This window comes from Monodon monoceros, unplaced genomic scaffold (genome assembly GCF_005190385.1).
Source record: "Monodon monoceros isolate NGI ecotype Baffin Bay Population unplaced genomic scaffold, NGI_Narwhal_1 Super_Scaffold_11, whole genome shotgun sequence".
Classification (NCBI taxonomy): Eukaryota; Metazoa; Chordata; class Mammalia; order Artiodactyla; family Monodontidae; genus Monodon; species Monodon monoceros.
This window is the reverse complement of record NW_021703767.1, coordinates 123,082,916-123,109,054: the sequence shown is the minus strand read 5'-3', so window position 1 is coordinate 123,109,054 and position 26,139 is coordinate 123,082,916. Positions and strand designations below refer to the sequence as shown.

The 26,139-nt window shown below is 46.7% G+C and overlaps 1 protein-coding gene across 1 annotated transcript; it reads right to left on the bottom strand.

Annotated features, from left to right (window-relative positions):
* Positions 1 to 549: 549 nt before the first annotated feature.
* On the bottom strand, positions 550 to 22,470 carry RBP2 (retinol binding protein 2). Its single transcript, XM_029215382.1, has 4 exons — positions 22,243 to 22,470; positions 7,422 to 7,600; positions 2,519 to 2,620; positions 550 to 989 (listed from the first exon to the last, which is right to left on the bottom strand). Exons 1-4 carry the CDS (start codon positions 22,313 to 22,315, stop codon positions 939 to 941), a joined length of 405 nt encoding a protein of 134 aa, XP_029071215.1. The 5' UTR covers positions 22,316 to 22,470; the 3' UTR covers positions 550 to 938.
* Between the last annotated feature and the right edge of the window lie 3,669 nt (positions 22,471 to 26,139).

Sequence of the window (26,139 nt, the reverse complement as noted above, 5' to 3'; positions counted from 1 at the left end):
CTCTGTACGTGTTAACTCACTTAATCCTCACAGTGACCCATCCCAGTGGAGGAGATGCTATTTTTGTCTTCTCCATTTTATAGAAGAGATCAACAAGGATAGAGAGTCCAAATGATGTGCCTATGGTCACCCAGCTAAGAAGTGGAGCACAGGGCTTGAACTAAGGCTACCTGGCAGAGCTTGGTGACCCCTCTGCAGGGGTGAAAGTCTGCCCAGGGCTGAAGGGCAAAGGACTGGCCTGGACCAAAAGCAGATGACACTGCAGACCTGCAGAGGCCTTTAGAGGTAGAGCCACTCAGGCTCCTTAAGGGAAAGTACAAACTGGAAAGCGTATGCTTCCTAAAATAGGATCTTGGAGAAATAAATGTGCTATCCATAGGAAAGAATCTCCAATAGGCAATGTCCAAGAATTAGTAGGGGATACGTTGTGCTGGTCAGAGAGCGTTTCCAGGTAAAACAACCCCACGCCCAAACTAACGACAAAGAAACGAAGCTAAACCAAACTGAAAACTAAACAACAAAAGCTGCACAGAAAACCACCATGCAGGCAATGACCTCTTCTGCTTGCGGATAAAAGTGACAGTTCTAGAAATAAAGGGGAATAGATGGAAGGGTTTCAAAGCATGGGAGTGATTTTTGTTTTCTCGTTTAATGCCAGTTTTCAAGGAAGGATGACTATGTCTCTCACTGTTACATACTCGTTCTGTTTAAAACCCATCCAGATGCCTCCATGGGCTCTATCAGGAGTAGGGGGTTCCTGCGGCTGTTCCCCAAAGCCAGCCGAGAGCTCTTCATGGGGAGCATGGAGCGCGTGCTTTTGAGGGTCATTTGAGGCTGTGGTGAGCAAAGGCAAGACTTGGGAGGGGTCATCTGGAGACATGGGGCTCCTCGAGAGGCTCTGGGGAAGCTGGGGACAAGGGGCCCACTTCTCACGGCCATCACTTCTTCTTGAACACTTGATGGCACACCTGGTCGCCGCACGTCAGCTCCTGCAACATCAGAAGCAGGTGAGTGACTAACAAGCCAGGCCTTCCTTCGCCCACCCCCAGCCCTCTGGGTGTCTGTGTGTTGGGGTGGGGGAGGAGCCTGAATAGAGGACACTTAGTCATTCTGCGCAAAGAGCCTCTCAGAGACCCAATCAGCTGGCGTGCCCTGCAGGTAGCAGTAATTTGATTTTGACACTTGAATTGAGCTTGAACAACTATAAAAATGAAAAATGCGAAGAAATTATCCTCTTGAGCAGGATTTCTCCTACTCTCGTGATTAAAGCAACATCGCTTAATTTATAAAAGGCAGCAAAGCCACAAAGAAGGGCAGGATCTAGTGGGGAGCATTTGGAAGGCAAGCGCCTGGTGAGCTGTCCCTGCACCCTGTGGATTTTCTGGCCTCCGGTGATTAGAACGTTGGTTGGTGGCAGCACAAGCAATGACAGGGCACGGGCTGCGGAAGGGCTCCCCCAGGCCTGCCTGGGCAGACATCTGGACAGAGGGAGCCCCCAGACCTTATCTGCGCCTCGTGACCCTTTGAGGGAGGAGAGGAAAAACACGAGTGTGGGAACGACCACAAAAATCATTGCAGTTGATGGTGAATCCCTTGGCTTAGCCACAGGGACAGTTGGGGTTTGTACTACAATTTAAAAAATCCACCTTCCAAACTGGAGCAGGTAGGGAAAACTGTCGATGGAAAACAGTGACTGCCTCCCATTTATCACCAGTTGACATTGTCTCTGAAATAAAGAACTCAGGTGAGGCAAGGCTGGCTCTGAAGGGCACCCTGTGACATGAATACTGACACCAGAGCCAGGTACCTGCTTGACTCCACAGGTGAATGAATAAAGAGCCATCCATTAAATGAGCCATTCATTTAACAAACGAGTGACTGAATGCATGAAGGAGTGAAAGATTTTTCACTATTGAATGTTGGACAAATCACTTGCCTTAAAGACTGAAGAGTGAAAAATTAAGCTATCTAGATGGATATAATTTACACAAGGAAATCAGAAATAATTTATTCCAACTGCTCTGTTCCGGTGTCAAATTAAACTAAAATATTTTGGGATCAGGTGGACATAGCTTAGGATGTGAGGCCAGTGCCTGCGGTCTACAGGCAGTTCCCAGTGCAACCTGCTCCCATGCATCCCGAGCCCACCACAACCCCTCTCCTTCCTAGGCTCACATCACTGAGGAGGCCTGGTCTCACCCTCCTCCAGGGCATCTTAATTCTGTGCCTCGCATTTCTCCCCGGCTGACCTTTGACAGGTTCCCTGCATTTCTCCTTGGATCTCGGCTTCCTAACTCAGCATCTTGAACTTTCCTTTTAATTTCAGCCGTTCAGAGAAACAGCCATATAGATTTCCTCCTGGAGTCCCCTGAGCCAGATGGGAATGGCTCACGCATTTGACCACACACATTTGGCTGGAGCTTAGGGGAGGAGGGCACGGCCATTTTTCTTGTCAAAGCGCCTGGCTGGGTGAACCGGCGGTTGGCATAAGCAGAGTGGAGGGGAGCTGGGGACTTACCAGGTGCAGCTTGTCCCCCTCGACCCACTGCTTCCAGCCTCGGTTCTTCTTTTCCCCCTTCTGCACGCACACGAGGACATCACCTTCCCAGGTGATCAGAGTCTGTAATGAGAGGTTTCCAGGCAAATCAAATGTATGGTCTTGATGGGGACTGAACACATGTAAACCTGCAGTTGCATTTCCTGCAGCCACTCCTGGGCTTCTGCTCCGTCCCCAGAGCAGAGCTCTCAGCCACAGCCACGACAGCATCCCACCAGCCTCATTTCCACATACACCCTTCATTCTAGCCAGGCCGACTTATCTTGGCCAGTTCTGTTCTCTTTGAAAGACTTCTACTCTTCCATTCTACCATATGGTAAAGACAGCATTCCAAATCGGTGGGGGAAAAGATGATGAATTTAACTATGTCACAACGTAAAATTTCTGGAAGGGAAAGATACCTCAAAGTCAATAGATGAATAACAAACGGAAAAATAATTGTAACACATATCAGACAAAGACCTGATTTCCTTACATACAAAGGACACCTGTACATCAATAAGGAAAAAATCATTAACTTAATAGGAATTTCAACACAGGACACCAAACCAACAGCTTACAAGGAAAAACAAAACAAAACGAAACACCCTAGCAGATGGCTTTTAAACATAAGGAAATATATTCAACCTCCCTTATAACAAGAGAAATGCAAGTGAAGTCTGTTTGTTTTTCAGATACAATTCATCCTGTGATCAAAGATCAAAGAGTCTAATAACACACTGGGTTGGAGGGGGTACAGAGAAGCATGGACCCTCATACAGGGCTGGTGCATATATAAATCGGTATGAATCTTTTTGCAGGGCAATTTTACATTACCTTTCAAAATATAACATTGTGTATACTCTTTGACCTAGAAATTTTACTTCTGAGAATTTTCCCTACAGGAAACACATTGTGAGGACTGCCCACTGTAGGGCAATAATAAAGGCAGGGAAGCTACCTAGTTAGCAGGGGGCTGCAGATATTGCTCCAAAGCCAGCCTTGTCATCCAGAACCGGGAGATGGACCTTCTCCTGGTCCTGGGTTTCCTCCAGGCAGCAATGCTGATCAATTAGCACAGGGAAGGCAGCAGAGATGCAGAGCTTGTGCTGGACAACAAGGCTGAGTTGGCCAGCAGGTTGGAGAAGCCACAAGAGGCTGAACCACAAGAGGCTCTAACCCCTCTTACTAAATTTACATGTTTACAAATTTCACACCCTGCCCCAGTTCCTCTTCCTCCTGTTCCCCCCACTTTACCTGTCTTAGTACCTGCCAAGGGACGATGTGTACTATCCCTAAGTGGTCCTTCAAGGCCACCCACCTCTGTGTCCACATTAGGCTTGCATGTGAGGTTGACGGTATCATTCCCACCCGGGCAGTGGTGGTGTCTTGGTGCTGCCCTTTCTCGGGGATGATCCTGATGTGAGTTGGTTTTCTTCCAAGTATGTGCAAACCATATTACGCCTCTATGAACAATATTATGCTAAGGACCAGGCGTTTATTTTCCTCCCTATCTTGCAAGCCCAGTTGGTGATAAACGAACCCGTGTTTTTGGTTTTTTTTAATTCACTTCAGGTCTGTTTTTTGGTAGATATCTGTTTTCTACAGATTGTTAAGTCTACCTGTTTCTAAAGCAATATTTGACCTTGACCATATTATATATTTTAGGTACAATTTTATTCCTCCTTATTTTACTCTTCAGCCTATCACAGCGTTGTTTGTTACAGCAAAGGCCTGGAAACCTCATAAATTGCATCAGTGGCGGCTGGTTAAATACGGTGTGGTTCCTCCCCGCTCCGTAGCCCTTGAAAGGAGAAGGCAGTTCTGCACTTACAGAGAAGAGCAGTCTCCATAGTGTATAGTTTAAGTTAAAAAAGCAAGGAGGAGGGCCATGTGCATAAAAGAAAGGAGCAATGGGGATGCGTGCATATGTTTGTACACGTTCTCTCCAAGGAGGCAAAAAAAAACCCTTAATAGTAATTGTACCTTGGGGAGGGAACTAAGGCGCTGGGGACCAGGATAGGAAGGAAGTTTCACTTTTTAGTGTTTAATGTATATGTACATAATGTATATGTACATGCATATGTATTAATATTCCCCAAATTAATTTAAAAGTAAAATTCTACATGTTTTCTAAAGAAAACATGTCTCCTCCTCCTTTAGGACCATCTTAATCCTCACAGTTTCGAATGTCTTAGAGAAGCTTAATTCATAGGTTGTAATGTCTTAGAGAAGCTTAATTCATAGGTTGTTCTCTTTCCTCTTCTGGAAGCGAGATGTTGTCTGGAATATTCCAGAGATCCCTCCCACGTAGATGAGAAAGGACTCACATCTTCTATTTGGGCAAGGTCTGTGTCTTCCAATACCCCAGCCCATATTGTCTTGTACATCAAGGACACCTAATGCATGTTGATTGAATGAATATCTGTCTCCCCTCTTTCAGAGGGGCTCGTGAGGGTGACCAAGGAGTTAAGAAGTGGAGTCCTGGAGAATACGAGGACAAGAGTAGAGGAGCACTACACGCACACACAAGCGCACACATGCACACAGACGGAAGATTTTTGTGCACTTGGGTGTGCCACCAAGGGTAGGCAACAGAAAGTAATCAGAGAGATAGACTCACCCACTCCCTGCCGTGCCTCTCCAGCTAAAGGGCTGCAGTCAAGTTACAGGAAGAAGGTAGTGCCAAGGGCACCTGCTCTGTGTTGTGATTCTCATGGGAACAGCCCTTTGCTGGAGGCTGGGCAAATTCTGTCTGAGTACTTCTCAGTCTTGTGTGTGTGTGTGTGTGTGTGTGTGTGTGTGTGTGTGTGTTTGTTAGCCCTGGCTTTTTGCTGCAGGCAAAGCAGACACCAGAAGTGGGAAAGGGGATTATCTCTCTCTGCAGGGCTAAGAGCCGATCCTGGAGAGAGGATGGAACTCAGAGAGGACAGAGCATGGAAGGGAGAGGCAGAAGCCTAGGTGTTAACAAATGGAACCCTTTAAGGGTCAGGAAGGGCCAAAAGGACATGACTTATTTCAGTAAGAGTGAGTTCTCCACAATCAAAGGTGATAAAAAATGAGTCAGAGAGGACAGACCTGCTTTTCAATAGCCCACGCCCCAAACTGAGAAGCAAGGGGAAAATGGATCATTTGGAACTGATTAGGTTAGAACAGCAGAGGGTTGCAAAAATTCTGAGACTAATTTTCCTATCATTTCTGGTGTCTGATGAATTGGCCTCGCAGCCACACAGCTCAGAAAAGCTTGCCGATCCAGCAACTCCTCGGGGCGGGATTTTACAAGGGGCCGTTCCGGAGCTCGGGAGCTTAGTATCTCCTGCCAAGACGGGTTTGATGGAAGCATTTCCAAAGGGCTTTCCATTTCCCACTTTTCTTTTCAAGGAGCCCAAACGTCATTCAACCCTGACTCATTGGCTGAGATAATCAATGTGGCGGGACAACTTGATTGAGAAATAAAATGTGTCCAGCTCTTTTGGCTTTAGAATCATCCCCAAAGAATGATGACAGCTTTTCCTCCCCACCCCGGGAGAGCAGCCAGAGCTTTGGGGGAAGAGTTGAGACTTCGACTTGGAAGGAACTCCTGGAAGCACCAGAGAAGAGTGGGGTTCTGGGGGGAGTGGGGCTCATGGGGAAAGGGGAAGGGCAGGGTGGAGGGTCCTGCTTCGTTGTGGTGCTCTGAGAGGGTGGCCCTCTGCAGGCTTGAGAGCACGGATACCTGGGCACAGGAATCTGAGCCCGGCCGTCCTCAGCTTGGGAGCCAGGGCAGAGGTCTTGGTGGCTGCGTTGGCACAGAGGTAGTGGGTGCCACAAGGGCTCAAGCTGCCCACTCCTGTATAAACCACATGGGCTTGCACTGGACCGTGCAGCCCCCAGCGTTCTTGTATAGATGCTAAGATTTGGGTGCGGGAATCCTTAAATGCGGCTGAGATTGGATTTTCCCCCATTTCTGTTGGGCTGTGATACCACCAGGTGATGCAGGAGGAGAGGGGACCTGCCGATGGCCCCGCCTTTCCCACCACTGCCCTACTTCTCCCCGCTGCTACCAACCTCTGTCTTATTCACAAAGAGCCCCTTGGATGCGGGCCTGCCTACTCTGCAGACTCCAGTTCTCGGGCTTGGAGATAACTCCCCACTCTGCACTCAGAGTTCTCTGCTCATTTTAGGGGCCTCCTTACATCCAAAAGCTTCAAGCGGCTAGAAGTGTGCCTTCTGATGCATGGAGGATTTCCTCGATTATGACCTGAGAGTTAAGGTGAGGCTGAGACTGAAGCCATAAGCTTGCCAGAGATTTATGGGAGTTTCTAGGATTGGAGAAAGCCTGACTTCATCTAGTCTACTGATTTTTTGGTGTGATTTGCATTGCATTTTCCTAAAAAAAAACAAATTAAATCAGTTGGGATCATCTAAAATTGAGATAGTTCATATGAGAACATATGAATGCTCAACAGCTCCTGAAAAGAAAAAAAAATTCTAGCAACATGAGGCCTCAGTCCTCTATGGCAATGCTTGACTGCTGCTGAGAGCTGCTCCCAGGATGAAGCTATGCTATCCCGCTGGCACCGTCAACGTCCTTCCCTATGAGCCCACCTGGCCTCTTTGCTTTGCCTGCCAGGCCCATGTCGGTGTATGAGTTGGCCTCCTACCCTGGATCCTGGAGAGGTCAGCATCCTTTAATCCCTCCTTGGCTTATAAGCTTCACGCAGAAGCCAACCTGCTTCTTCCCACTAAACTTTCAATACTTGCTTATTGCCAGCATCATTAAGTCCATTCTGGTCCCCCTCTCCTGATGCCTCCCAGGTTGTTTCTGTCATCTTTTCATTGTGCAGCTACACAGCCAGCCCCTGCACCAAGACCGTGCAGATGAAAACTCCACTCTGGTCAGTACCTTAACATTCCGGTTGTCCAGGCCCTTTGTGTACTCGTCAAACTCCACCCCGACTGTGAAATCCAAGTTATAGTTTCGGAATGTGCTGTTGGTTTTTGTCTTGAAGTTATCACCGTCTTGCTCAATGATCTTCGTCTGAGCCAGATGGATGGCGATCTTGCGGGTGGCAAAATCTATATCTGTTGGCGAAGGGAGTTGTGGAGGTTATGATGTGCTCAGCCAGACGCATTCACTTCTTTAACAAGGCCAAACAGGACCAGAGATGCAGATCTCAGGCCGGCCACATTCTTTGCTCAAGTGGGAAACGAGAGCTGTCTTGCACACGGCCAGTTTGGGCACCTCAGTCAATGGTCGGGAAACCCAGGGTCCCTGGGCATCTCCTCGGGAGCCCTGGTGGGAGGGGAGGTAGCACCCCTGAGCTGCAACTCCCCAGTGTGTGCACACCCATGCGCACATACACATATATACACGCACACGCCTACATATACACATGCGCATGCCCCTGCCCTCACAGCAGCTCCCTTCTATCTATTTGACATATTGGTTTCCTCCTAAGAGTTTGCTGAACAGAAGACTTCGTGGTTTAAAAGGAAAAAGACTGTTTAAAAATAACCAGTCTAGATCCTGGGTAGAGATGGATCTTTTTTTCATGCCCACTGAAGGGAAGAATACCTACAAACTTCAATTTTTACAGCAGATCTGGGGGATGCTCTGCCTCAGTCATGGCCCCAGCGCAGTTTAGGCATATTTCGGACACTTAATAAACACTTGCTCAGACATTTCTTTTGTTGTTTTTAAGGAAAAGATGAATCATTGTTCATATTTTTATTATGAAAGATTTCAAACAAACCAAAGTAGAGGGGAGAGTACAAGGAACCCGGCACACCCATCATGCAGATTCAACAATTGTCGAGGTTTTGCTGCATCTACTCCATTTACATCTGTTTTTTTGCCTTGATATTTTAAAGAAAATCTTATTCATTTCTGAGAGACCATTTGTAAGTAAAAGGGAACATGCCCTTCAATAGAGTGTTTCACTTCCTAAGCTAAGTGCTGAGCTCACCTCCTGCTAACCTCTGATTGTGTATAAAATGTCACCCAAGCCAAAATGTCACTGTCCTATAGAAATGATGTAGAAACAGGATAATACTGGAACTGCTACATTTCTACCCTTGCTACAAACATCATTAAGCTTTTTGTCTCCAGCCAAATCATATTTGACCTTTGACCTCCTTTATGCCTGTGAATTCTCCAGATATCTTCCGGTGCCAATATAAATCTTTAATTTTTTTTTTTAAAGGAAGTTTACCTGGAAGATTTCAAAAAACACTGAGACTGATTCACTCATAACCCAAGGTAATAACGACTTCAAAAGTAAGAACAGTTCAGATTCACTGAGGGCCATTTCTCTGAGAATTCCAGCCTCATCTCTATGGTAGTAGGTGATCAAACTTCACACTGTGTGCTGTCTGGTGGGGGATAAATACTAGCGTGCCCATGAGTAAGACCAGCAGTTACCAACAGTTCATGGAGCCGCTTTCAATTTGGAGAATGAACATCTCCGATGGTCGCATCCCCACCCCTTCTGCTGTCCTTCCCTGGTAGCCAAGCATCACTTCCCTCACCCTCTTTCCCCATTTCCCTTCTGACACATTTCTTCCTGAATCCCTCTTTGGTCATTATCACCTGCCTTCTCCTAAAGGACCAAGAAGAAGAGGTCCAAGCTGGATGCTTGGACCACAGCAGAATCCAGGAAGGACCTTGGCTGGTCTTTTGGACTCTAAATTGTATAAAGTCAGGGAATAATTTCGAGTAATAACAGGCAACCCAGAAGGTAAAAGGATTATATACCTGTGTCCTAAGTTGAAAAGAGAAATAGGTTCAAGTTGGCCTGAGCTGGTGTGTGCATGCCAGTGCTTTGTTCAACTATTGTTCACTACTGTTGGTTGAGAACTTGCCCGGTCTAAGAATTCACCAATGGCTGCCCATCAGAATCACCTGGGAAGATGTAAAAACTACAGATTTCTGGGCTTCATCTCAGACCCTGAATCTCTGGGTGGTTTTAAACCTTGGATTTCCTCTCAGGGGGCTGTTTGGAGAAAGACTTCAATGGTTTAAGAAATTTGAAAGCTACTGTTTAAGCACCTACTCCTCATGAGGTAGGAAAAATCAAGGTTGGGCCCAAGCACAGCCTCCTCATGCATAGGTATTAGGGAGAAGGCAAAGCCACCTCCTTGTTTTGCAATTCAGGAGGCCAGGACACGTGGAGGAATGGCATCCAAAACAGAAACTTTGTAGCATCTGAGCAAGAAACTCTGCGCATGAAAACCGTGGAGTCTGTGCGATAGAAACACACAGGTGGCTGATGACTGGATGAAAGGACAAAGGAGCCCACTGGCAGCCTCCTCATTCTTGCCTTCAGGGAGGACTTCTCAGCCCCACACATGCACAGAGGGGGGTCTCAAGTCTCCCTCTAGTAACCCTTGCCGTATTGTAATATCATTATAATATCATTAGCATTGCCGTTTTGACCCCATCCCCACCCCTGTGGGTTTCGCTTAGGTGCTCAGGGGAAGGATTCAGAATGGTGCCTGGTGGAAGTCCAAATAAGGAACTGCCGATGACACAATCATAGGGGAGGAAAAGGGGAGTCACCCTCATCTAAGCCCCAGAAGATTAACCCCATGTTAACAACCTAAGCTGCCCCTACTGCGTGCCCCTCGCTCCCAAGGACGCCCCACTCTTCTCCTTCGAGCGTGTAACTTGCTTCTGCCCTAAGTAAACTGCTTGTGTGCTCTCCCACACGTACTGTGCTTCTAATAAACTCTGTGCCCACTTTACAATCTTGGTCTCTTTGTTGAATTCTTTCCTCAAAGAAGACAAGGACTGAGGTCCTTTTGCTCGCCAAAATCCCTCATGGTATAGGTGATGACGTGGAGGCCCAGAGAGGTTAAGTGACTTGTCTAAGATTACACAGGTGGAAAGCAATCACAAGGGTTTGATTATTGGAAGGATGTGTGGAAGATCAAGCTGGGAGGTGAAAATAGAGGTTCTGAGTTTAGGTAACCAAGGTAGAAGCAGAGAGGTAAAAAATTTTATGGGGGAACTTAGGAGCTAAGTTTTAGGTAAGGTGACTCTGGGGGCCATGCTGTGTGGACCTTTGGTAGTATTTGGGGTGATAGTTTAGCCATGCCTTTTAACCAACCAGGAATGCTGTCCCATAGTGGAACCTCCCTTGGGAAGCTTCACTCACTTCATTCTCCCAAGAAACCCACGAGATAAGTACTATATTATTCTCCATTTTACCAGTGAAGAGCCTGGCTCAGAGAGGCTGTGTCATTTGCCCTCGATTATATAGTGAGGAAGCAGTAGAGGTGGTAATTGAACCCAGGATGGCCTGGCTCCAGGGCCAGCACCACGCTCCACAAGCTCTGGGCTGACCCATCCCATCACGTCAGACCACCCCAGTTTGTGCACTTCCAGTGGCTGCCCAAGATACCAGTAACTTCTGACTCTACGTTTCCCCTGGAGCCACAGGGGCTTCTGGACCCAGCTGGATGAGCCCTCTCTGGGGCAGCTTATGTTCTCCAGGGCTCATGCACACTGCCCCCACCAGACAGCAATTGTTTTCTAGGCTTAGGGCTCTACAAGAATTCGGAGCTGGAGCAACCACGTTCCAACGCTGGACATTTTCTGATAGCTTCAGCTTTGTGGCATGTGAGATTGTACCGGGGGCTTCCCTGGTGGCGCAGTGGTTGAGTGTCCGCCTGCCGATGCAGGGGACACGGGTTTGTGCCCCGGTCCGGGAAGATCCCACATGCCGTGGAGCGGCTGGGCCCATTAGCCACGGCCGCTGAGACTGCACGTCCGGAGCCTGTGCTCCACAACGGGAGAGGCCGCAACAGTGAGAGGCCCGCATACTGCCAAAAAAAAAAAAAAAACTTCTACCGGGGCAGGTCCAAGCCACACAGCCTGCAGGCCCCAGGGCATAGGGGTAGATAAATGCTCTCTCTGCTGCTGTGAACCCTCCTAGGCATCTAGGCCAGCATTCATAGAGCCCAGGGTGCCCCATTGTATTTGCCATGGACTCAGCCTACAAAAGACTGGTGGTCAAAAAATTTTTTTAAAGGGGAGCTCATGATCAGCTAAGTTTGAGAAATGAGCAATTAAAACCAAGACAGGCTGACTGCTTTCTATACTGAAGAATTTCACAGAGATTTTAATCTGGGAAAAATGCTTTGTAACTCCAAGAGCAGGACAGAAGATGCAGCCTTCCCCAATCTTAGGTGGCTGTAGAACCCTCCGTGCTGGGATCTCCAGCTGGCCAGGGTTCCACAGAACATAATACAGGAAAGTTTGACAAACTCCTTTCTGAGGCATTTATCTCTGTCATTTGGTCCCTGAAATTATGGTAATATCCCTTGTTTAAGGCAACTGCTGGCCTGTTTGGAAAGGAGAAGACTAGACAGGACCAAGTGGTCAACTATATCTGACTTCACAATGAATCCTTCCTTAAAGCTGCTAAAACCCGCAAAAGAATATTCTCTGCGTTCTAGTCGGTATAAACATGTGCTTGTGCTAGGCAGAGGATAACGTGTTACACTCCAATTCATGTTTCTCTCCTTCTGTCCCAGAAACACAGCCTAAAGGGCCAGGTGACATCTAACTTCAGCTCCATCGCTGGACACTAGGGTCCAGATCTGGAAGCAGCAGAGAGCCAGTAGCTATAAGTAGAGTTATTACTAATTGCATCAGGCTATTTTGAGGATGAAATTTGATGGTGTTTGTGAAGAGGTCTGCCCAGTGGCTGGTGGCTTGTGATAATGGCCCCATAAGCGGTAGTTGCTGGCACCATCACAATCAACTCCCTGATCTCATAAGCTGGCTTCCTCGGAACCCTCTGCATTTTTCCAGATACTCCCTGCACATCTGGTCCCTGAATCCCTGCCCCTCTCCTCCCAGCCCCAGCCTTGCCTGCTCCAGCATGTTCTGTTCTTTCTTACCTCCTTCCTCACCTGCTTTCCAGGCCCAGGGTTTAACCCGCAGGAGTACTACCTGGCATTTTCCTCTCTTTCATGGGGTTTATTATTTTTTTCTCCAAGTCTCACCCCTGTGAGTTCAAGGATGATGTTGTCTCTTTGCTCCCGTGTCCCCATAGAACCAGGCCCAGGGCTGCGCACACAGTAGGAGCTCAGGAGATACTTATGGTTTGGTTAACGTGGGCACCGTGGTCTAGGATGGTGGTTCTCAAAGTGAGGCCCCTGGGCTGGCAGCAGCCACAGCACGTGGGATCCTCTTAGAAATGTAAATTCTGGGATCCACCCTAGACCTACGGGGGTTGGGCCCCTCTTGTTTTTACAAGCCTTCCAAGCGATTCTGTGCATGCCAAAGTTTAGAACTTCTGGCATAAAAGAGTGAGGGTCAGATCCAGGCATAAATCCTGTCTCTGATCTCCCAGCTTTGTGACCTCAGAGAAGTCACTTTCCCTTTCTGAGCCTGTTTCTCACAGTAAAATGGGGAAAAGAAAGCTTATCTCATAGGGTTATTTATGTAAGGATTCAGTTAAAATAATGGCAAAAATGCTTTACACAGTGCCGAGGAGCTGGGGGGTATTTGATGCACATTGGCCTCCACTCCTTGGCCTTTTGCCCTCTGGTCAAACAGTGGTCAGATCGGCATTCAGTCCAGAGTGAAATATTCAGGTCATGTTTATGCATCTCTACAGCCATCTGCCATTCCATGCAGCCCAAGTGTCCTGGACTCTGAAGAAACAGTCAGAATGGGGGCTGATCTACCCCCTCCCTCGTCACATAGCCCTGGCCTGTCACATGGACGTTTAATCCAGCCTGGCCAAACCTTTTTTTTGCATGGACTGGTTTCCTCATTCCATAGGTTGACCAAAGGGTAGAAATGACTTTAGTTCCTGCTCTAGCCCTCTGTGCTGAGTGAGGAGAAGTTTAGGCTGTGCTAAACCATGCTGGAGACACAGTTAGGAGTTGAGGAAAGAAAACCACAGGTCATGAGTTAACCAGATGAAACGGAGGGGAGGGCACCAGGCAAAACTGCAGTTGACCCTTGAAAGACACGGGTTTGAACTGCACGGGTCCACTTACATGTGGATTGTTTTCAATAGTAATTACAGAACTACACCATCTGCGGTTGGTTAAATCCATGGATGCAGAACCACGGATACGGAGGAACCACATATATACGGAGGGCCAACCATAAGTTACACGCAGAGTTTTGACTGCACGGAGAGCAGGGCCCCTAACACACCACTGCTGCCTCCGCCCCCACTGTTGTTCAAGGGTCAACTGTACTAAGGAAGAATTGGGAATTACAGAGAAATTTAGAAGTCTAAATTTAAGTGGTCTTCAGAGAGCAAGTCTATTTTCACTCCACAGATGTGGAAATCAAAGCCCAGAGAATTTAAGTGGCTGGTTCAGAGTTGCCCAGCTAGGACAGCACTCCTGGCAATTTGCCTACAAACACATTCTGTTTATTGTTCACCACTAAAACACATTGTGTTTAAGTCTCCCCAAATGGAAATTACTGCTTGTCCCTGGTTGCCCAGAGAGGTAGATCACAGCTAAAAATGTCTACTGCCAAGAGAAGAGGTTTGTCCTGGAAACACCACCCCCAGTCAGTCTTTCGGACCAGAGCCGGGGAATCTTACTAGGGGCTCTATGCAAATTGAATCAAGCATTGCTTCTTCTCTGGGTTGAAAAATGGCTTGGCCTCTTGGCTACCCTTCACTGTGGGCGCAGGCTAGTTAATCATGTCACCTCTGCTCCACCCCAAGGAAGGAAGCCAAACATTCTGTTGGTGGATTTGTGATATTTCTAATCAAAAGGAAACGTTTAACTGCAGCTGTAGAATACACAGGCATACACACACAGACTACAAAAACACTTACTCTTTGTACTTTGCGGGGAAAATTATTTTCCTGGTATGGTGTTTGAACACCAGGGTTATCAAATATGTTTCATCTGCTTTTCTGGATTAAAGGTATCTCTGAGCCTGATTTATAGCCAGGTGAAATGAATTTCTATCTCAGAGGAAAACGTACAAAGGCAAGCTATTTCTGAATGATATATATGGCTTATAGCTGCTGCAGAAGAAAAAGCGAAAACACTGAAGTGACTTTATTAAAGCATACTTTTCATAACTGCATTTTGAACAATGCAGGCCATAAAGTTGAAATATGAGTATGCTACTCAACATTAAAATGCTTTGTAATATGCTTGTGGAAAAAGCTAAAGTTGTAGCCTAAAAGGGTAGACGCGATTTGTAAATTAAAGAGCAGAAATACACACATTTTCATCCTATGAAACCTGGAACCCATTCTAAGTGCAGCTTCCACGGGCTTCGAACCTGAACTCCTTAATTCACAAATCCTCAGCACTCAGGCATTGTGAGAAGCAGAGTGGAAGAGCAATCTTCTCCGTCTTTCCATGTCATTTCCTCCTCCAGATAATCCATGGAAAGAGGAACTGTCTTTGCCCCTTCCTGCTTCCTTCTCTCTTACCCTCAGGGACACCTCCAAATGCATTCAAACCCTTCCCTAGCCAGCAGAGGCAGGCTGGAGACCCTGGGGTGCCTCCCTGCTCCCCTTGTACTTTTCACCTCCCCCCCTACATAATCTAGTCTGCACCATTGGGATGGGGGTCGAGGAGGAGAAGCTGCCACTACACGCCAGGGGAGACCCATAGGAAGGGACCAAACTTATCTTCACCTGGGCTTTTCCCACCTACAGCACTGTCCCTGTTTGAAGGTCCAACTAGATGCCACACAAGCAAAGTCTTTGGCCAGTGTCCAACTTTATTGACTTGTGAGCACTGGCAGGAATCCAAATGCCGTGAAATTAACTCCTCGTTGGCTAATCAGACATTCATTCATTCATTCATGTATTCATTCATTCATTTTTACCCAGGGACTCCGAGTGACCCTCTTGCAATGTATCTGAGGGTCCTGCCTGCCTGCTTTGGAGGTCCCCATCCTGATGAACTTTGCTCAGCACGGAGCTCCCCCTCCCCTAACCCCACGCTTAGCACCTGCACCTGGAACCGAGCTATGGCAAGTGCTTGGGGGTTAGAAGCAGGCAGACCAGGCTCCTCTCTGAGCAACACCAGTTTCCAGCCACAAGTGATCCCAGGAAAGTTCCTTCACTTCCCTGACCTTCAGATTCCTCACTCCTTAAAATGGCAAGCATTCCTTTGGCTCTATCCCTGGCTCTACCCTAAGCTCTAGATCTTATATCAACATGCCAATTTTAATACTCCACTTGGATGGGTAATGGGCATCTGTAATCAAAAGATGTAAATCAGAATTCTTAACGCATTCCCGCCTGTCTGGCACCCCTGTCCAAACTCACTCCCCACCATGTCTTCCCCATGTCAGCTGATAGGGCCACAGCCTTCCCAGCTATTCAGGCCTAAGCCTGGGGGCCGTCTTCATTTCTTCCATTTCCTCTCGCTTCATTTTTATCTGCAAGCCCTGTCAGCTTTACCATCAAAATATACACTGAATCTGTCCTCTCTTCTCCAGCCCTGGGCACCACCCTAAACCAACCATCATCATTTCTTGCCTGAACAACACAGAAGCTTCCTTAACGGGCCTCCGTGTTTCTAGTCTTGCCCTCCTGTGATTCATTCTTCACGCTGTAGTCATAGCGAACCTTAAAGAATATGAATAAGATGGATTAAGTCTGCCCATCATAAGGCCTGACCTACCCCTGGGCTCACCACACGCCCAACACACCAGCCTTCGCTGTGCCCTGTGCCCGGAACAACACTTCACAGCATTCAAGCCTCGGCTCCAGTGTCACCTCCTCAGACAACCTTCCCTGACCACCCATCACTCTCCACCCAAGAATTCCTTTTTATTTTCTTTAAAGCACTTACCACTACCCAAAGAGTCTTAAACTATTACCCTGTCTCTCTCCCACTAGCGTGCCCACTCCGCAAGGGCAGGGAACATGTTGCCTCATTTACCACCGCTTCACCAATGCCTAGAGCTCTTCCTGGCATGTCATAGGTGCTCAAGGCATTTGTTGAAACTGAATTAATTAAATGACACAATGTATAGAAAGCTCATGCTAGCACGATCTTATCACGGCCTGAGAACATTTTGTGCATGTGCTCACCTCTGATGTTACACTTTGGCCCCTTACAGTCAGGACAGGCTTTTGAATGTTGTGGGTAATTAGGAAAAATTTCCCAGCAAAGACCACTCAGGTGGCCGCTGCTTGACTTCAGCCTCTAAGGTTACCGCTTTCCTGGTAGAATTTTCCAGAGACCCACTAGGACTTTTTGCAGTAGCCACTGCTCTTTATTTCTTTTTTTTCTTTTTATTATTTGACCTACATGCTATTTATGATTATATTGATTAATTTTAAATTCTTTTCTTTTTTTTTTTTAAACCCCACATTTGTTTATTTATTTATTTTTTAGTTGTGTTGGGTCTTCGTTTCTGTGCGAGGGCTTTCTCTAGTTGTGGGGAGCGGGGGCCACTCTTCATCGTGGTGTGCGGGCCTCTCACTATTGTGGCCTCTCTTGTTGTGGTGCACAGGTTCCAGACGTGCAGGCTCAGTAGTTGTGGCTCACGGGCCTAGTTGCTCCATGGCATGTGGGATCCTCCCAGACCAGGGCTCGAACCCATGTTCCCTGCATTAGCAGGCAGATTCTCAACCACTGCACCACCAGGGAAGCCCCGCCACTGCTCTTTTAAATCTGTACATGTTGATTTCAATGAAAAGATGCTCTTCATAGAAGATGATCCCCACCTTCTTTTGTGAATTAAGAGAACTGGATTTTTCCTAATGGTTACAAATTATTGAACAAAGATTTCCTAAAATATGTCTAAGTTTAATGTTAACTGAGTATTTTTATTTATTTATTTATTATTTATTTTTGACTGTGCTGGGTCTTCATTGCTGCGCGTGGGCTTTCTCTAGTTGAGGCGAGCAGGGGCTACTCTTTGTTGCGGTGCACGGGCTTCTCATTGCGGTGGCTTCTCTTGTTACAGAGCACGGGCTCTAGGCGCGTGGGCTTCAGTAGTTGTGGCACACGGGCTCAGTAGTTGTGGTGCACGGGCTTAGTTGTCCCTCGGCATGTGGGATCTTCCCGGACCAGGGCTTAAACCCATGTCCCCTGCATTGGCAGGTGGATTCTTAACCACTGGACCACCAGGGAAGTCCCTGAGTACTTTTGGAACAGATGCCTTCCATTATACATTCCTGTCTTCCTGATTAAAGTTACATGATGGGGTTTTATTTCTTAGGCTCACCCCCTGCTTCTTCTCCACTTAGTTACCAAATCTAGTCAGTTTCCTGCTATGGACAACCCCTTGGACACCCTCCTTGACACTGCTCTCGCGTCTTCCCAGGACGACTGCAGCCACTTCCTCCTTCAGTTCTCTGACTGTCTCTGCTGATCTATTCACGCCCTGGCTGTCAGTGTGATCATGGCCCTTCTCTCCTCTGTACACAGTTCTTCCCAGGACCCTCTCCTTACCTGATGTCCTTGGGTGATGATCACACATGGTGTCACACTGCTTCAAGATCCAGCCCTGGTACCTTTCTGACTCTTCTTACCCCTGCGGCCGCCCTTGCACGTCACTCCCTGGTAATATGGCTTCTGCTTCCTTTGGCCGCCCACATCCTCATCAGCCTGACCTTGGCACATGCTCACAGGTCCAGACCTGACTCTATCCTTGTGTAGAGCACTCCTCTCCTTCCTTCAAAACCCCACCCAGAAGTACTCAGGAAACCGTCAATGATCCATCTATTGTAGCTCCCTCCACCCTCACTGCCACACACACTGTTTTAAAAAATTATGTACATTTCAGGTGTACAGCATCATAATTCAACATCTGTATAGACTGCAGAGTGATCACCACCACAAGTCTAGTCACCATCCATCACCATTCAGCGCACACACTTCCGGTCACCATTGTTCTATTGTCACCATAGCCCTTTCAGGCCCAAGAGACAGAGTCACGCACTGTCCCATCTGTGGCAGACTATACTTTCTTTAATGGCTGCAATACCGCCACCTCTCATCCTATAGGCTGTTCTTACAATAGGATTTTGACATTTTGAGAGGCGGGGTCTATGTACCTTCCCCTTGAATGTGGGTGGGCTCATGACTGCTTCAACCGATAGAATATGGCGGAAGTGATGCTGTGTGACTTCTGAGTCTGGGTTATAAAAGGTCATTCAGCTGCTGCCTCCTGTCTCTTTAGGCACAACCAGAGTGCTATGAGGAAACGCAGGCCACATGGGTCACCATGTGTAGATATCCACAGCCCCTTCTGAGGTCTCAGAGGCTGGCCAGCACCAACTGTCAGACACAGGAGCCAGAAGCCTTTGAGATGGCTCTGGCCCCAGCCACTGTCCTACCGCAATGGAATGAGAGCCTCCTAGCAAGAACCCCCTATGTGAACCTGGTCAGTTCCCATAACTATGAGAGACGATGATAAAATCACTGTATAATAAAATCAAGCCACCACGTTTTGGGGGTGATTGATCACACTATAATAGAGAACAGGAATGCAATTTGTACACAGCTATAGCTTGGCTCCCTGCACCAGTCTGAGCTCCTTGAGAACAGAGGCTGGGCCCGGGCCTGCTGCAGGTGGCACCATCCCTGGCTTCCACGGGCGTCGTCTAAAGCTTTGGTGAAGAAGCTGAATGACTCCCAGGTACGTGCAGTGCTGGCCTCACTCCGGGGCAGAGTGGATGGACTCTCCCCAAGTGTTCCTTCACAGCACGGGGACCTCACTTTGAGAGGTCTGCCCTTTAGATTGAAGACCAATCCTCCACTCCCTGGCTCCCCGATCCAAGCTGAAGGAGGACCTCAGGGCATGACAGCTTCCTCAGGGTAGAGGAGTTCACCAGCTGCTCTCCTCACTGCCAAGAAAGAGTCTAGGGCCTCAGGAAACACGAGATCTAAGAAGGCAGGAGAGGAGGTACAATCTACCCTTGTCACCCATTCTCTGAACAGCGAATGACTTTGAAAATTTGGGGCAAACCCAAAGGTTGCCCTGATGTGTCATTGCTGAGGCTGGCAGCCAGGTCATGTGGGGAGGCGGGGGGTGGAGTGAGTCACCAACTGGGAACAAAGACAGTTTGTCCCCAGACCCACCTCTCGACAGGAGTATCTCCTTCCTAGGGAACCAGCCTCCAGGCCCACAGAGAAAGCCGACTCCCTGGTGCTAGGGATTAACATCTAAGAAAGAGACAGCTCTTTGGCAGGGAATGGAGTTATACTTAGTGATATTTTCATATCCGGGGATTTGGGAGGATCTCCACATATGTTTTTCCCAAATGCGAAGGGCTTTGCGCTCAAAAGGGCAAGAAGACAAGCTTCACTGACTTGTCAGTGTTGGGAAAGCAACCCCTGTCTTGTGGGGTGGATGTGGAGGAAATTGTACAGATCTGCTGGGTTGCATTTTGGTTTTTTTTTTTTTGGCCACACCACATGGCATAGTTCCCACGTACCCTGTATTGGAAGCATAGAGTCTTAACCACTGGGCCACCAGGGAAGTTCCTGCTCGGTTGCTTTCAGCAGATTCAATTGTGGGAGGCAGCCCCACCCGGCTGCTTCTGGCTGAGCCCTTGAGACCTGTCTCCAGTGCCTGTCTGCCCCACTTGTGTCCCCATGCGCAGGTGAGAGGGGTCAGGTGTCCCATCTCCACGGTGGGAAGGTGACTCTGGCTGAGTCGTTTCTGCACAGAGCCTCATGGATTCAAGCTGGGGCAAGCTCCTGGGATACTGTAGGCCATTAGCAGCTGGGTAAACCGAGGCACCAAGCACATCCACAATCTGGGTTTAGCTAGTACCACCCCCTATGGTGTTAATCTCCATCAGGAAAGTGGGAGCCCACCCCTCTCCACTGCAGAGACTCGTACAAAGGGGTCAACCCGTTTGCTCATTAGAGTGAAATCAATGTAGTTAAGTTGTTGAATTGGAAGTCATGACTGTAGCTCTGAGATAAGAGGTGTCCGATACCAAGGAGAACTGGAAAGGCCACTCCCTCCAAAACCTCCTGGACAGAGACATCCAAACATCACATTCATGATCCACGCACCCCTCCTGCACAAGAAGGGTGTAAGTGGGTGTGAAAGAGTCCAGAGGAAGGCTGCTTTTAGGAAGAGGATTTTTTTGCACAGAGCTGACAGGGTGCCCTGCATCCCGGCATCCCCCAGAAGGAATAGGGGATGGTGACAGGAGTGCTTGCCTCTCACCTTAAGACTAGAAAGAGGGGCTCCAGGGGCCCACCCTGTACAGCCGAAAACTAAACTAAGACTCGATTTTGTACCTAAAGCCACCATAGGACTTTATATAATTTAAGAATAAGCAACAAAGGACACAAAATTGCTTTCTTATTATATTCCCTGAGTTGGGCTTGTTCAGCTCACTGCTGAAAGCTTGAAACCACCAAATAGCTCTTGTTAAAGTACTTTCAATCATTCAAAACAACCACTAACATCATCTGGAGAAACAAGGCTGGTGTTATTTCTCTATCTGGTGGATGAGGAGACTGGTGCGGACAGGTTAAAATATTGGTCAAGGTCAGAGAGAAAGCCTCAGCTGGCCCACTGGTTTTGTTTCCTCTTCTGTATGATCTTGTTCAGAATTCTAGTTCTGAGCTCATTTCCAGCCCATTTACTCACGTATGGAAGCAGGATTCCATTTCTAGTCTCACTCAGGGTGCTAAAAGCAGGGGTGACAGGGTTAGGGTTCTGATACGGGGATTTTTGTCTCCTCCCCCCTCTCCCAAGTATATTGGTAACATTCTGTAGCCAGGAGGGGAAAAAAAGCTATCCAGTGTTGTAAACATGTCTAAAGTACATGAAGAAATTTCCAACCTCTGTAAATTGCAAAACATGTCACATGAGCTCTCCTTGTTTGTTGACACGGTGGAAGTGTCATCAAGCTAGAAGTGAATTGCCCAGAAAAACCCACAATTCCCATTCCTGATGAGACTTCCCATCATCACATCCAAATTATTGGGCCTCAGATCGCACCCGCAGCCATTTTTTCTCATGCTTCACGTAGAGAAGTTCCAGCTGGGAACTCCCTATGCGGAGAGATCTAAAGCTAGAAAAGGTGATCAGGAGGTCATCGCAGAAATAAGGACAGGCAGCCAATGCTCCTTGCCGGGGCCTGGCCTATAATATCTGCCCCCAAAAGTGAGCTCCCCTCTGTGGGCCCACTTGCTCTGGTTTTGTGTGTTTTCTGCCAGCCCCACAAGAGATCCCACAGGAGAGTCAACTCAGGACACATGGTGATGGAGCCCCTGGCTTGGAGCCTAGTTCAGAAGTCAGGTGAGCAGTGAGTTGTTTGATGTATATGATGAAAGCCTTTCCTAGCCTGATTTTCTCTAGGCTGAGAGATTTGTTATCTACTCTTTTTTGTGCTTCTCCACTACAAGACTAATGAAAGAGCAATGCAGGGGTCATTTGTGCATCATATCAGATCCAACTTGTTATCTAAGAGATGGCAATCACAAGGCAGGGGAGCTACTGCATTTTCCTCTCAAGTCTGGCTTTCCTCACATATGCGTGTGTGTGCCTCCCCCATTCAGTGAATCTTTTCTGTACGCCAAGGACATTCTAGACATAACCTCATTTATTATTGCTCCCAACTTGTCGATGAGGAATCTGAGCCTCAGAGAATGAGTGTGACTTGCCTGATATTACACAGCTGGTAAAGAGCGAGGAGTGAGGCTTGCACACAGGTCTGGGGAGCTCCACAGTGCCCTCCCTCTCCCTTTCCCACCTCCTCCCCCTTTCCCACCTCTGGCAACCCCCTTACCCAGAGCCTTCATTAAGCCTTCAAAGTTGTCATTACTCTCCAACTCCCAGGTTCCATTCTGGTCCCTTGTCATGGTGGTGGCCTTTGGTTACCGTGGGTGTGTGCTGGACGGCAAGGAGCAGGCTGCAGGGCGAACGTGTTAGAATGAGCTACTTTTATAATCCAGCGGACCAGGTTTATGGCTTTGAAGATAACACGCTCAAAGGTCAAAAGCACAGCCCAAAGGAACTTTCCTTTCCTTTGCAAAATTCAGCAGGGCCATGAGCAACCCATGCTCAAAACCTGACGTGGCCGGGCGTGGGTGTCCTTGTGACCTCCAACGTACACAAGGCCTGGAATAGCTCATTTTTGGTTGGCTGGGCTCCCACAGAGCCCCTGGCCCCATGCAGAATACTCTGTGCAGCAAACACCCAGTACCCACCCAACATGCACAACAGGCCATCAGATCCCAGGCTTCAAACCTGGAGTCTCTCAGCTGTGTAGCCAGAACTTCTGGCCTGGCTGGTAAAGTCACGAAGATGGGAACTCACGCCTGTGGGCCTCTACTCTACTTTGCGCTGGGCAGGAGACACCCTTCATCTTGTTTTCTTACAAGAGCCCTGAGCTATGTTTAACCATCTCCATTTTACAGATGAGAAAGGCTCAAGGAGGTTAAATCACATGCCTAATAACTACTGGTCAGTGGCCGAACTGGGATTTAAACTCAGGCCTGTCTGGCTCCAAAGTTCTTTCTAAGGAAAAGAGTTTTGTTAAGACAGTGTGCTAAGTTCAGCTTGGAAAGGGCAGCTTGGGTTGTGGTTTGACTTGAGAACCTGATTCTCACTTGCTTCCCAGCAAGGTACCCTGAGAACATCTACGCAGTGGGGTTACTCAAGAAAAACATTTTCTCAGAGCATGAATCTACTAAAAGCAAGCAGGACCCAGAGGGAGGCCAGATGGAGGGCAGCAGGGTAGTGGGACTCTGCTTTAGACCCCAGGAAAAAGCTGAAGATCACCTGACTAAGGTGAATCTCATGGCTGGCATTTGGTCAAGGACTCTTGGTTCAGGACTGTTCTTCATACTGGCTATCCCAGTGGGTCAGAAAATGGGTTGGCTTACTGCTCTGACACATGGTTCTGAGAATTGGGGCTTGAGCAGGGGCTCCTACACTCTGAAGAATGGAGGTGTGAGCTGAGATGGATAAACCATGAGTCCCCAGTTTTAATCTTGACACTTTGAAGCTCTAATGTATATATCCTTGTGCTATGAAATCTAAGGAAATGGTTCTGCTGTGTGTGGTTTGAGAGGTATAAAACGACACATTTATTTTTCAGTAAATATGCTGGAGTCAGAAAGACACACAGTAAAAATTGGCCCAGCTGTTTTCAAAAGACCAATGTAGGGTGAAGGGAAGAGGGGAGTAAAGGACAACTTCACTGCAAATGGAATGAGTGAAGGCATCAAAAGTGGACAGATAGGGAGCCTTGGGCTTCATCCTTTGAGGTCCAGCCAGAATCTGCTGTAGGCTGAGCACTCAGCCTCCTGGGAGCTAGGTATTCCCCTCCAGGCTCAGATTCCGATTCCTACCTGAGTTCCCTGTAGGCCTCCCTTGCAAGAAAGTAACAATAAGCTGGCCACGTAGGGGAGGAGACCAGGGACAAGAATGTGTTTGCCAATTGCAAAAAGCCAGGGACTTAGGTTTTAATGGGCATGGGGGTGAGGGTGGGGGTCATTTACCCTGTGTAAGGCAGGAAGTTGAAACTGAGATGCTTGCATAAAGCCAAAATGCTTGATGGACTAGTCCCTCAGTGAGAGTGTGAAATAATCAAAATCTACCTAGAGACAACAAGAAAGTTTATTTGGCCTGGGTTCTACATGAGTTAAAAAAAAAAGGTACTTCGCTGTTCTGACTCTAGTTTGGGGTTTGAACTTATGCTGCCTGGTAGTCAATATATTCAAATAAATGCAGTCTTGAGCTTACAATACTTATAGGCTGCTGGAAAGAAGTAAATGTAAAAGCTGTCTGGAGGGACACAACTTCAACCCAGACCAACCAGAACTCTGTGATAAAGCCATGCCAATTGTGAGCACATAATCCAAAATTGCAAAACACACATGAAAATAATCCACCAAAAAGTGAGCACCAGCAGAAACATACAGTCCAATTAGACTTCCAAGAGCTTCAGATAATAAAAATTGTCAGATATAAAGTATAAAATAAGTATGTTAAAATTAAAGAAATTTAAAAGCACTTAAAAACATAAAAAAGGATAAAATCATTCTTTTAAAAGATAGATTAAAAATAACCAGAGAGTAGTAGAAATTTAAAAATATAGTCATTAAAAGTAAAAAGGTAATAGAGGAGTTAAACAGCTGATTAAACACAGCTGTGGAGAGAATTAGTAAATTGGAAGAGAAAGCTAAGGAAATTACCCAGGATATATATACCACAGAACACACTGGTGGAAATTTAGAACCTCAAGATACAAATAAAATTCTAAAATCTTACAGAGAAAACAAAAACAACCATATAGATTACCTATAGAGAAACAATACAATAGTTAATATGGTATCAGACGTCTCAACAACTCTGATGGAAGACAGTGATGGAAAAATATCCTAGAGGCATAAGGGGAAATACTTTTGAATAAGAGTTATTAACTCAGCCAACTTCATTAAAATATGAGGGTTTTAAAAACTAAAATAGTTTCACATATTATAGCCCCAAACTGGAAATAACCCAAACATCCATCAACAAGTTAATAAAAAAACAAATTGTGGTGTATTCACACAATGGAATACTGCTCAACAGTAAAAGGAACAATCTCCTGATATATATAACAACATGGATGAATCTCAGACATTATGCTGAGGGGCAGAAACTTGACAGAAAAAATCACATACTGCATGTTTCCATTCATATGAAAGTCTAGAAAAAACCAAATCTCATCTGTAATGATAATAAAATAGACCATGGCTTAATGGGTATGGGAAGAGAAGGTGAAATAGGAAAGGGCACAAGGAATATTTCTTGTGGAGGTAAGATGAAAATGTGCTACAGTTGAGATGGTTGTTGTAAGAAAATTGCCAAAACCCAAACTCTACAATTGATATCTCTTCCTTTTTATTGTATGTAAATTTTACTTAATAAAAATGAATAAAATTGTTCTTATTCATGTATTCATTCATGATTGTTTATGTAAAAATATTTAGTTTCAACCAAAACTAAAATCCCTCATTATGCCCACATGAGAAGTTAGCTGACTGACATGAAGTAAACATGTGCTAAGGAGGCTATAATTGTTGATTCACTAGATGTTTATAAGAAATAGAGGTTAAATGATGAACAACACAATAAATGAAATTAAAAATTCTCTAGAAGGAATCAATAGCAGAATAAAAGAGGCAGAAGAACAGATAAGTGACCTGGAAGATAAAATAATGGAAATAACTACCACAAAGCAGAATAAAGAACAAAGAATGCAAAGAATTGAGGACAGTCTCAGAGACCTGTGGGACAACATTAAATGTACCAACATTCGAATTATAGGGGTTCCAGAAGAAGAAGAGAAAAAGAAAGGGACTGAGAAATACTTAAGGAGATTATAGTTGAAAACTTCCCTAACATGGGAAAGGAAATAGTCAATCAAGTCCAGGAAGCACAGAGAGTCCCATACAGGATAAATCCAAGGAGAAACACACCAAGACACATATTAATCAAACTTTCAAAATTTAAATACAAAGAAAACATATTAAAAGCAGCAAAGGAAAAACAACAAATAACATATAAGGGAATTCCCAAAAGGTTAACAGCTGATCTTTCAGCAGAAACTCTGCAAGCCAGAAGGGACTGGCAGGACATATTTAAAGTGATGAAAGGGAAAAACCTACAACCAAGATTACTCTACACAGCAAGG